The sequence below is a fragment of the Bos indicus genome, chromosome 8, assembly GCF_029378745.1.
Source record: "Bos indicus isolate NIAB-ARS_2022 breed Sahiwal x Tharparkar chromosome 8, NIAB-ARS_B.indTharparkar_mat_pri_1.0, whole genome shotgun sequence".
Lineage (NCBI taxonomy): Eukaryota > Metazoa > Chordata > Mammalia > Artiodactyla > Bovidae > Bos > Bos indicus.
This window is the reverse complement of record NC_091767.1, coordinates 50,843,975-50,856,954: the sequence shown is the minus strand read 5'-3', so window position 1 is coordinate 50,856,954 and position 12,980 is coordinate 50,843,975. Positions and strand designations below refer to the sequence as shown.

The window sequence follows — 12,980 nt, the reverse complement described above, 5'->3', positions numbered from 1 at the left end:
CTGGAAAATCCCATGGACCAAGGAGCCTGGTGGGCTACAGGCCATCGGGTCGCAGAGTCGGACATGACTGAGCGACTTCACTTCACTTCACTTCACTTCACTTGACATATATGAAAGTCTAGATAAGCATTGACTTTGCTTTATATTGTTGATCTAGTGGCTGTTTTATTTCTTTCTTCCAAGGATATCTTACACTAGCTTCCTTCTCTGTTTTACAATCTACTTCCTGATTTTCTCTCAATCTGTGTATTTGTCATGGACAACAAAAATTGTCCTTCTTACTTTCTTTTCATGATTAAACACTTCTCAGTATTTCTTTGAAAGTACCTACTTTTGTAATAATACAAACTTTAGAGAGAAAAATTTTCTCGCTTCTCAACTTCAGGTATCGTGTCATCCCGATTAATAACGCTCTGGTTTTTATTCCCTGAACTTTATTCTCTACCCTATGCTTAGTGTTCCCCAAGATTCCTGGCTCTTTTATCTTCTCTCTTTTCTCCTCCCCAGTGACTTTGTGGCTTTTGTTGTACCTTAGCATTGGTGTCTTCTGAATTCTTCTCCAGGCCTAAGACTCTACATTTCTAACCACCATTGAACTTCATCAGTCACCTTTCAAAACCTTTGTCATCTTTTGGGGGCTTCCCTGGAAGTTCCATGGTTAAGACTCCAAGCTTCCAATTCAAGGCATGTAAGTTTGATCCCTAGTTGAGGAACTTAAGATCCTACATGATGTGCAGGGGAAAAAAAATCTTTGACATCTTTCAAGGACAAGTTTTGTGTTCTCCTTGAAGCCTCCCCCAAATACTGGCAGACAGCAGGGATTTCTACTTCTAAGGAGTCCCACAGCCTGCTCTTGTGCCATATTTGGTATTAATATCTATCAGTAAACATAGGTTCTTCTCTTTTGGTGTTAGTCTCTGGGACCCAATTTTATTTATTATTTTTATTAGAATTATATAATATGCCCATCAAAGTATTTTGAATGAATGAATGAATAAAGCTATTATTCTTATAAGTATCAATGGAAGAGCAGGTAGACTGACAGAACATATACTGCCTGAGTTCTGGAGGGCTTATCTCTTACCATGCTTCAGTGATGTCTTTGGGAGGAACCATGTGGTAGGTACTAAAGTCAGATGTAAAGGTAAAAATAAATGCAGTCAAATGTATCGTTCAAAAATCTCCTGCGTTGCTCAGAAAGAGAAGTATGTGAAGATTTGATCTCTAACTGCTTTTTTCTCTATGTGGGAGTTTTCTTCAGTTGAACACCAGATTAAATAGGTGATGTTGAAATACTGCAGTGCACTCACTGAGATGAGATGTGCAGACTAAGATGTGCATCGGACCTGAGACCAGCCAGGAAGCAGCAGATCCTGCCTCTCATTCACACTGAACCCTAGTGCCTATATGTGGTCACTTTTAGAAAGTGATCTTTCATGTGTGGTACCCCTGGGGATTCCTCGGGATCTTTGAGACCCTTTCAAAGTTCCTCAAAGTCAAAATTATTTTTATACTGGTACGTTGTTTCCCTTTTCCACTCATTCTATCATAAGCATACAGTGGAGTTTTCCAGACGTTACATGACAAATCCATGATATCGAAAATGTTTATTAAAATACTATTTCCTTTTTCCAACTCCATGTCCCTGTTGGGTCAATTCTTTTTATGTATGTCAACCAAAACCACTTTGTAAAAGACTGAATGCAGAAGCAGATATAAGAATCCTGCTGTTTAAAGCCAGACAAAAATACAATGGTAAGCCAGACAAAAATGCAATGCTTTTCTCATAAACCTTTTAAAAAATACTTTTCATGAGAAATATTTATTTTAACATGTGTTAGGTTGATTATAATTATTGATTTTTTAAATGAATTGATGGGGAAATACTTTAAAAAGTCCCAGTTTTAATTTCTAATATGTAAATATTGGTAGCTGTATTCCACAAGTGAAAGTTCTATGGAGGTCCTTGGTAAATTTAATGAATATGGAGTTCTAACTCCCCAAAGTTTGAGAGCTGCTTCTCGTGGGCATGCTGTACTCCTGAATGTGGAATGGCATTGAAATTGCCCACACCTAAACATTTTATATCTTTTCTCTCACCTTTCTTCTTCTAGTCCTCTCTCATTCTTTTATTTTCCACTTAAAAAAATTGAAATATAGTTAATTTACAATGTGTTAATTTCAAGTATACAGCAAAATGATTCAGTTATACATGCATATATATGTGTGTTCTTTTTCAGATTCTTTTTCATTATAGATTATTATAAGATATTGAATACAGTTTTCTGTGCTATACAGTAGATCCTTGTTATTTACCTATTTTGCATATAATAGTGTGTATATATTAATTCCAAACTCCTAATTTATCTCTCTCCACCTCCCCTCACCCCCCATTACCCACTTTAGTAGCCATAAGTTTGTTTTCTGTGTCTGTTAGTCTATTTATGTTTTGTAAATAAATTCATTTGTATCATTTTTTTAGATTCCCCATATAAGTGATATAATATAATATTTGTCTTTCTCTGACTTACTTCACTCAATATGATAAGCCCTCTCTTACTCTTTTCTTTTAGCAAAGATTTTGAATTAAATATGTGGTATGTGTGGTATTTAAATATGTTAAATATATGATATGTATCTGCATGGAATTGCAAGCAGCAGTGTTCTTTCTGCCCTGTTACACTTAGAAAGTGAAACAAGTAATCTTCTTTGTATATAAACCTTCCTATGGATAACATAAATGCCATTGCCTTTAGCCTATAATTCCTAGTAAAGGCTTTATTGTCTCAGAGGATGGTAGGTTTTCTAAAAGTCAATTATTTGAGTATAGCTCTGCTGATAGTAAAGCTTCACTCCAAGAAACTTTTCTAGACTATGTTCACTTAGGTATAGTACTAGTAAAGTTTTGGATAATTTAAGAAGATATTTGTAGCATAAATAAAGACCATCCCTGTGTACCTGAATAACAAATTTGTGAACGTTTTGCTGAGTGGAAATTGGAGACTGAGTGTATCTAACTTGAAAACCTTCTTAGAGTGGTTCTACAGCAAATAGGCCCAGCATTCAGTTAAACTCTGTATTTCACTATCCAGGGATAGTTGTAAAGAATACTCATAAGGGAAGCCTCCCATTTCCTTTTCCCTACTTATCAAAATGATTTCACATGATCTGAAGTAATAAACATCTTGTTTGCAAGTTTAATTCCCTAAGAATAAGGCTGAGCATGTGTGACAGCAGAGGAAAGGATGTCTTCTCATTGCCATTTAAAATTGTGTTTTTGGACTAACGTAAAGAGAGCTTTCACCAATTTGGGATGTGGAGGGATGTTTGACATTTTAGCTTGAACCTTTTATGATATACTCTGCTAAGTAGGTCACTGTTGAGTTCTTCTAATTCCCCATTAGAGTCTGTGGAGAATTCATAAATGTTTTACTCATATACTCATGAGTTTATGTAATCTAAATAGTCATTATGAAGTTCTAAATGCTTTTGTTCAGTAAGGCAGTATATGAAAATGTCAGTAAAATTTCTCACCCAATCGGGAGAAGTGGCATTTTAGGGAATTGTGAGTTATTTAGTTGACATTCTATTAAAAATGTTACCATTAAAATAAGAAAAATAAAAATAAATCATTACCATCAAAATAGTGCTTACCTTTGACTACCCAAAGAGAAGAAAACCTGTAAGGTTATTTTGTGTTCGTGAAGAAGTACTCCTAAATGCGGTTTTCTGGAAAGATTATTTACTAGAAAGCTAGTGAGGTTAACTTGTGGCAGTGTGGTGAGCCAGATCCTCGAGTTTGGGTTATTTTAGATTTGGATGCCCTTTACCTATGACTCTTAATCTCAGATCAAGTGAGTCCCATGAGGTATCCCTCAGATTATGGACAAAAGTCCGTGGGAGACCCTGAGCTGAGTCTCCCAGTAGATGGGCTGGCTTTGCATTGATGTATTTCCCCAGCCAACACATCCATCTGCCTGCCACTCAATTTGAGTGTGTCCTTGCTCCAAGGGAGGGGCTGTGTAGAGAAAATAAAAAATGTCAATCTGGAGTGTGAAAATATTTTGTCTATTTGATCCATTCTGGTGCTTCCCTGCATGGTGTAGATTCCATGATAAATAAGCTAATGCCTATCTTGAAGTAGACTGTAATAATGTTGAGAAGAAAACAACTGAACAGGTGCAAGTAAGTGTTGCGTGTATAGAAACATAGATATAAAAGAAAGTAGTCAATTTAACCTGGAAAAAGTATGTTTTAAATGTTTAATTTTTTTTAAGTATGAGAAAGTTAAAAAAAAAATTACTTGTTAGCTGTGTGCCCTTCAGCACCTAATCACACAGTCCCCTGGATATTAAAAAAGAAAAATCCATGAACATTTAGAAGAATTTTTTTTTTTTAAATCAAGAAATGCCTCTAAGACTATTCCTTCTCAGAGATTCCCCTGAGAAACAATCTGTTATCTGGAAACCCTAAAAAGCCCCAGTGAAGAAATACTTTCAGTGACATCAGGAATTAATTCATGTATAGCTACCATTAGAGGATTAGTCTTAGACATTTCTTTGCTGTTCACCACCCTTACCCCAGTCCTGGGCACGTAAAATATATTAGGGTGAGGCAAACTTTGTGCCAACACAGCCTAAGACTGGCACTATTTTCCTTCTTTTCTGTCTGCCTTTCCCTTCCCTAAATAACGCCCACAATGAAAACACAAGCTCATTAACGCAGTATATAAAAAATACCCAGTCTATAAAGACTACCATGATTGCTGCAGAAATGGCACATTCTCTAATATCAACAACAATGTGCTGCTCCAAGTGGCAAATACATGTCGATTATTTGCCCTGAATAGATGTGGGCTATTGAATCAGAACCAACAGACATATGGCTTCTAATGGTACTCTGTTGAACTGAACACGGGGGAACCTGTTCCACAGGTGCTGAAGTGTATATTGCAAAAGGCTACCATTATGAGGTAGGGACAAAAAAATAAAGTTCTAATTTGAGAATTGTTTTGAAACGCTTGCAAATTAAGCCTGCTTTTCTTTTCCTGTAGTTTTGAGATAAGATATGGGAGTTGCAGGAGGAAGGTTTCCATGTTCTTGTTAGGGCACAGGTTTCCTGTTTACACCCTTGGAGAGAAAATTGTATACATGAATTCTTGAAGTTCTATTTTAAGTGTGTTCGTTTTGTTGCTCATTCTGTAATCACTGGGTTGGGCCCTGGGGCAATAGCAATGACTGGTTAGGGGCCTGTTAGGAACTGGAGTCTGGTGGGAAAAAATGGACCCATAAAAATCATTCTTTGTAATATGAGAGGTCCTAGGAGGGAGACTTGGAGCTCACCAAAGTGTTTTTCTATGAAAAAAATACACCAATGTTAAGTTCCCATGCTACCAACCAAAAAGCTAATTTTTACCTCTGATTTACCAATAATAATAACTAAGCTTTATTGAGCCTTAATAGGTCCCAAGGAGAAATCTAAGCTTTTAATTCCTTTCAATAGCACAGTAAGGTATTACTATTATTATTATTTCCAATTTTAATTGATGAGCAAACAGGTATGAAGAAAGTAATTTGCTCAGATAGTTCTACTAGTGTTGGCTGTCTAGCCTTTTAAAAGAAGGGAATATTTGAGCCTAGCTTGCTTAATTTATATACATAGGCCCCTGAATTAAGTTCTCTTTTTGGAGCTATTTTTAATAGTTGTTACACATGAGGTTTAATTATATCAATTTGTTATCCATTTCCTTCTTTTTATTCTGAGTTTCTTCAGAGTAAGAACTTTGTTTTATTTGCCATAGGATTCCCAGCATGCCACATGGAGGCCTATTCTAAAATGTTTGTTGAATGAATTCAGATATTTTGAAATTTACCCAATAAAATCCTATGCTTATACAATGTGCAGCAAATTCTCCCTTAAAGAAAGCAGTAAACTGGGGCGAGCTTGAATGACCAGAAATTGAGTTCATTTGGGAATAGCAGAGGAATTGCAATTTGGGAAATGCATGCTGTCGCAAGCTACAGGTGAATCTGTTGAGGGTTTGGGACAGGGAGTGCAAAGAAGGGGGCATCCAGTCAGAGTCCAAGCAGTCAATTCATTGTCTTGAGGATGGGAGAGACTGTTGGTGGATAGTTATTGGTCAGGAATTAAGTCTCATTTCCTGTGAATCGGGCATTTATCTTGTGAATCGGGAAATCAGTTTTTCAGTTAAGGTCCCTTCTGAGGGCGCATGTGCAGTATTCCCCATTACATATCCTTCAGATTAGTTTTAGATTGAACTCCTTTCATAGAATCTTGCTGAGATTACAGCCCTCCTCTGACATTCTTTCCAGCTTCCTGTCAAATCTTAGCCAGAGTAGGACTTTATAAGTGAGATTTTTGAAGTTTAAGAGCTTCATATTCACTCTATAGGGTTACAGTGCAAGATTTAAAAGTGACTTTTGGAAGAATTAAGAAAATGCTTCAGCTATATCTTTATTTCCTTGGTAGAGTTTTATGCATTTAGGGATCTTACATTTAAATGAGATTATGGACCAATTAACTTTGGGAAAATTTTTGCATTCAAATTATTTCTGTCTATATGTCTGTAATAGAAGCCAATGAACACTTAGTCTGTTTGGGGTTGGTCTTGGCATTTTAATTTGTGTCTATTATAATTAAACATATATTGCCTACCTGGCCTACTGTGGTTATACTGAGTTCTTATTTCATTAGGCTACAAAAATAATGACATTTTTCTATTCAGTCCCAGAAATCTTGGATTGAAGGAGTGTTCAACAAGAGAGAATGTAACAAAATCATACCCAGCTCTAAAGACCCTCACAGGTATAATTTTTAATTACATTTTTCTTTTTAAACCTACAGTACTTGGAAGACTGCTTATTGAAATTTAGAGCTATGACTTTACCTTGGCAGAGCCACTGTTGGTATTGTGGTAAATTTTACTCTTGCTTTATCTTTAATACACTTGTTTGTCTAGTGGAATGATAGATACCAGGGAAGTATCTAGTACTACATCTATTCCATGTGGGTTTGGATAATTTATAACTTTTGAGTATTGGATATTTCAACATACTGTGAATTCCTTATCCCCAGGTGTCTATGGAATATAGTAGCTGGGATATTTCAGGACTCCATGCTCAGATATAGAAACAGTTAATTGTTTCCTCCGGCAGGCTTTTTCCTTGAGCAGATAATGGGCAGCAGAATGAAATGACCTGAGTTTGACCACTCCGAGTTCTTGACAATCGTTTGAAAACTCTACTTGTAGAACAAAGTTCAAAACAGTAGCCAGTGAAAGATAAAGGAAGACAGGGCTGTGGAAAATTCCCCAGGGTAATGGATCCATGAAATTAAGGTTGGGTAGCATTGCCCTTAGGGAAAAGAATTAAAGGAAAATAGGAGAGCAGTGTTTTAATTAGGGGGACCATTCTATTTTTAGATTCTGTTGGGCAATTAACCTTATATTCATGTAAAGTTTAGAAATCACAGCTGTATGTTCATGAAAGATAGCACCATGAGGTCACTGAAATTCTAGTTCTTTGGGGATGATGACTAAAATAGTGTTCTTTGCATTTGTTAAATATTTACTAGTCCCACCCTCTTTGAATTACCTGTGGTTTATAAGCCCTGTGATTGGAAATCCTCATTTTACCTGCTTATGAAATGTTTACAGACTAAAAAATCAGGGTAACCTTTTTTCCCTTCATCTTTTATGACATTTTGTAGTATGATGATGGATGCAGTGGAAGGCAGATTGAGTTCAGGTGACTCGCATTGCTCTGTAAATGGAAAATCATCTTCACAGTCACTTTGAACTTCATGAAATGTGGTAAACTGTAGGTCATTCGGAGAAGGCAATGGCACCCCACTCCAGTACTCTTGCCTGGAAAATCCCATGGATGGAGGAGCCTGGTAGGCTTCAGTCCATGGGGTCGTTAAGAGTCGGACACGACTGAGCGACTTCACTTTCACTTTTCACTTTCATGCATTGGAGAAGGAAATGGCAACCCACTCCAGTATTCTTGCCTGGAGAATCCCAGGGACAGAGGAGCCTAGTGGGCTGCTGTCTATGGGGTTGCACAGAGTCAGACACAACTAAAGCGACTTAGCAGCAGCAGCAGCAGTAGGTCATTAGCCCACAGACTCAAGAAGAACATCAATGATCATAATTCCATGAATGGTCTAAGATGTACTACTTTTTATTGGAAGAAAGCAGTCTCTCTTTTTCTGTGATTGTAAAAAAAAGGTTAATGGATGGTTATGGCTATTTCTCCTATGCCAGCCTTTTTCTTAGACCCTAGTAAAATTCTCAAAGCTGTAGCCTTCATGCAATTTTCTTCCTTACAGTGCACAGCAAAAGAGTGATGGTTCATTATTTTAAACTTAGATAAAAGTTGATCTTTTCCTGATTCTTTTTGTCCCTCCTAATAAGAAAAAAATCTGATGGACTTGACTACAGTGCTTTTTTTCCCCCCTCATTTTGAACTTGTTGAGGGAACAAAAATTCTAAAAGGCTGGAACATTCATTTCTGAATAATTTAGAATGACTGATTTTATGAACACTATCTTTTATTTCATTATTTTAACTAGATTTCTTTTCTAGTTAAAACTTCTTCAGGACTTCCCTGGTAGTCCAGTGGTTAAGAATCTACCTTGTAATGTGGGAAACAGGGTGGGTTTGATCCCTGGGCAGGGAATTAAGATCCCACATGCTGCAGGGCAGCTAAGCCCTTGTGCAATAACGGTTGAATTCATGCACTCTAGAGCCTGAGAAGCACAATTAGAGAGCCTGCTTGTTACAACAGAGGATCTGCCATGGTGCTAAGATTTAAAAATCTTATTTTTACAAAACAAACAAAAAATCTTCAGGCTTAAAAATGTAATCATTGATGACCATAAGGCTAACTCCCAAATCCAGGAGGCTTTTTTGAATCATAAAAAAGAGATTAATAAAGATAACAATTATATTCACACCAAATGTTCCTTAATTTGACAGTGTTTAGGGTTTTAAAATTGTATATGTATATTTTCTTACTTAATTCTTAAGAATTTTGTTATCTTCATAGTATAATATTAGTAGCCAACATTATTATACAAACTGCAGTGTACCAGATATTATAAGACCCCTTACATATATTATCACCCTTAATCTTTCTAATAATTGTATGGGTCAGATATTATTTTCAGATATGAGAACTGGGGCTTAGAAGAATTGTTAAATCATTGAGATTTAAATCCAGGTATTTTGGTTCCTAACTCTGTTCTGTTAATTAGATCATAGTTGCTAAGGTGTAATTATATATGGAAAATGACACAGGGGAATATTTGGGAGGTAGTATATATGAATACTCAGTAATCCTGATTTCTAGACTATAGAAAACTAACAGATATTTAAATATGAATTAAATTTGTTTTAAAACATATTAATAAACTAACAGTGGTTTTATCTGTTTTATTTAGATGCACTGCAGGATGTCAGGTCTGTCAGAATTTAATCAGGTAAGCCTTAGATAAAAAATTCTATGTTTATATATATCTCTGAGGTCACATCTCTTTTTTTGGATTGGTTAATACTCCTTTTGATGTGCATTTTACATATTACATGAGGATATTTTCTTAATTTTCTCAAGTCTTGAGTTTTTTTGGTAAAACAGCTTTTTTGAAGTATAGTTGACATAAAATAAACTGCACGTGTTTAAAATATACAATTTGATGGGTTTTTTGTTTTCTTTACTATTTCAATCATTTTTAAGTGTACAGTTCAGCAGTGTTAAGTATATTTGCACTGTTGTGTAATGGATTTTTAGAACTTTTTCCTTTTGTCCATCCATTCGTCAGCTGATGTTCAGAATTTTTAAATTTTGTTCATATATTCATCTGTTGATGTTTCTTCTAGCTCCTGCTTATTGTGAATAATGCTGCTATGAACACGGGTGCATAAGAGATTTTTAGTGTTTTCTTAAAGCATCCCCAAAATGATTCTAATGTGCAGCTAAGGGAGAGAACCTCTGAGAATGTTTTTAAACTTAGAAAACAACCCAGTGTTTGAAATCTAATATAAACCTCAATGAGAAGTTTTAAAACTGTTGATATATGTCATCTGTACATTACCCTAGAAACATGTAGAAACACTGAATCTGTTTTCTTTTTAAATTTTTGACCATGACATGTAGAAACTTAGTTACCCAAGCAGGGATTAAACCCATGCCCCCTACAATGGAAGCATGGAGTCTTAACTAGTGGATCACCAGGGAAGTTCCCACTACCTCTATTTCCTATTCTAAAATTGTGTGTTTTCTATTTTAAATTGGTTTTTATGTCAAATTTAAGGTGTTACTGTGGACTATTGATTAGAGACCATCATGGGATAGATTATACTCGGACTGTCTCAGCTGCCAGCGGTAGTGAAGATGAACAGTGGTCTGTTGAAAAGCACACAACGAAAAGCCCTACAGACACCTTTGGCACGATTAACTTCCAACATGGAGAGCACATCCACCATTCCAAGGTTTGCTAATAACTCACATTATTTTGCTGGTTTCTAAACAGAGGATATAACCTCCAAATGTATGTCCAAATAGAATTTCCAAGTGTAGATGATCAGATGACCAGATTTTATTGCAAAAGCGATCCATGTTGTTGACCTGTTGACAAAAATGACTGGGCTGTTTGCTTTATATTTGAGGAGCAGTTCCCAGATGTGGTGTGGCCAGCTCTTTATTTGATTGAACTCTTTCAAGCCAGCTTTTATGCCCCCTGCAGAAGAGAATGGCTTATTACTCTTGAGGCAGTTGCCAAAGGGCTGCCCTTCCTTCGGGAATGCACAAAAATTACTACCAAAGAACAGATTTCAGCAGAAGTGTGGCCATAGCAATTCTCAGTAACTTAGCCTGTGGCTCTTGATGCCTGATATGTCCCCATGAGAAATTCTTCTTGGAAAGAAAATGGGGGTGATTTCTTTCTGTACCCCCTGAATGATAGTGCTGGGCTTTCCAGGCCAGTTTTCCTCCTGTCTCTAACATGGTATTTTGCATGTGATTTGCATAGTTATTGACAAGTCAGCTGTCTCTGTTGAGCTTGTTAACTACTCCCTGCTTTTTTAGAGGCAGCTTTCCCTGGGGAAAATGCAAGGGGCACTCACCTCAGGAAAGCTCAGAATCAGCTGTGCCCTGGAGTGTCACCATCAGTTAAATGGATTTGAAAGAATAATTCTTTTTTTTTTTTTTTTTTTTTTAATGTTTTAACAAGTCTCAAGTTTCTTTTTTTTTTTTTTATATTGGAGGATCATTTCCTCACCATGTTGTGTTGGTTTCTCTCATATAACAATGCAAATCAGCAACAGTTTTAATAGTGCCATAATAATAAGGTTTCATAATATAATTGTATAGTAGTCTACATGTCTGATTACTAATCCTCTTGCACCTAACTTTGTGCATTGACTTTTCCTTCAGTTGCCAAGAAAACTGTCTTTGGAAGCTGACTTTCACAAAACTCTTTATGTGATTTTTTCCCTTAAGTTTTTGTCTTCTTCCTTTTGTTTTATGTTGGTTCATAATCATCATCATTTACTCATTTTTTTCAGTCCATTCAGCAGATCTTTATGGTTCAATCCCTTGGTGGGGAAGATCCCTGGAGAAGGAAATGGCAACCCACTCCAGTACTCTTGCCTGGAAAACCCCATGGACCGAGGAGCCTGATAGGCTGTAGTCCATGGGGTCGGGAAAAGTCGGACATGACTGAGCCACTTCACTTCATTTCATTTCATAGTCTGCTATGCCCCAAAGACCATATGTTCTGTGTACTAACATTGCTTACAGTCTAGTGAGGGAAACAGGAAATGAACATACGATTACTACAGACAGTGTAGATGTTATGAAAGGGGAGTACAGGGTCCTTTGAGAGAATGAAAAGCAAACTCCTGTTTTTCTTGGATTGGGTGTGTATGTCAGGGAAGCCATCTGAGAGTAGGGACGGCTATACTGAGAAGGGAAAGGTGAGTGAGGCAGAAGGGTAACACCACTGTAGGCAAGAGGAATAATTTGTATGAGGGCCAAGGGGGATTCGGGTATGTGTTGGAGAAGACTCTTGAGAGTCCCTTGGACTGCAAGGAAATCCAACCAGTCCATTCTGAAGGAGATCAGCCCTGGGATATCTTTGGAAGGAATGATGCTGAAGCTGAAACTCTAGTACTTTGGCCACCACATGCAAAGAGTTGACTCATTGGAAAAGACTCTGATGCTGGGAGGGATTGGGGGCAGGAGGAGAAGAGGACGACAGAGGATGAGATGCTGGATGGGATCACTGACTTGATGGACGTGAGTTTGAGTGAACTCCGGAAGTTGGTGATGGACAGGGAGGCCTGGCGTGCTGCGATTCATGGGGTTGCAAAGAGTCGGACACGACTGAGCGACTGAACTGAACTGAACTGAGGAAAACCAAAAGCATAGTCAGACAAATCTCCTGATCACTAATACGTTTTATGCTTAGCATTAGGCTCCTGTACCTACTCTGTGCCTGAATACATTTTATTTGACCTCTCAGAAGAGAAGCAGCTATCCTTATACTTCAGCCTGGAATTGAACTTCAGTCTTAGGGTGCATAGCAGGAGAGCTTGTGAGAGCTGGTTACTCATCCCTCTGGCTGCATTTGCCTTCCCAGTTGTTAGCCCTCCCACCTCCTTCCACAAAGGATTGGAGGTGAGTTAGTTATAAAGGTGGAGAAGGCAATGGCACCCCACTCCAGTACTCTTGCCTGGAAAATCCCATGGACAGAGGAGCCTGGTAGGCTGCAGTCCGTGGGAATGCGAAAAGTCGGACACGACTGAGCGACTTCATTTTCACTTTTCACTTTCCTGCATTGGAGAAGGAAACGGCAACCCACTCCAGTGTTCTTGCCTGGAGAATCCCAGGGACAGGGGAGCCTGGTGGGCTCCAGTCTATGGGGTCTCACAGAGTCGGACATGACTGAAGCGACTTAGT

The 12,980-nt window shown here is 37.5% G+C and overlaps 1 protein-coding gene across 4 annotated transcripts in view; it reads left to right on the top strand.

Moving 5' to 3' along the window:
- TRPM6 (transient receptor potential cation channel subfamily M member 6) overlaps window positions 1-12,980 on the top strand; it is a 169,946-nt gene that overhangs the window by 57,392 nt on the left and 99,574 nt on the right. For all 4 annotated transcript variants that reach the window (XM_070794665.1, XM_070794664.1, XM_070794663.1 and 1 more), the window contains exons 2-4: window positions 6,746-6,825; window positions 9,463-9,501; window positions 10,333-10,510. In XM_070794665.1, the coding sequence (XP_070650766.1) occupies window positions 6,746-6,825; window positions 9,463-9,501; window positions 10,333-10,510 (297 nt within the window). The remainder of the gene's footprint in view (window positions 1-6,745; window positions 6,826-9,462; window positions 9,502-10,332; window positions 10,511-12,980) is intronic.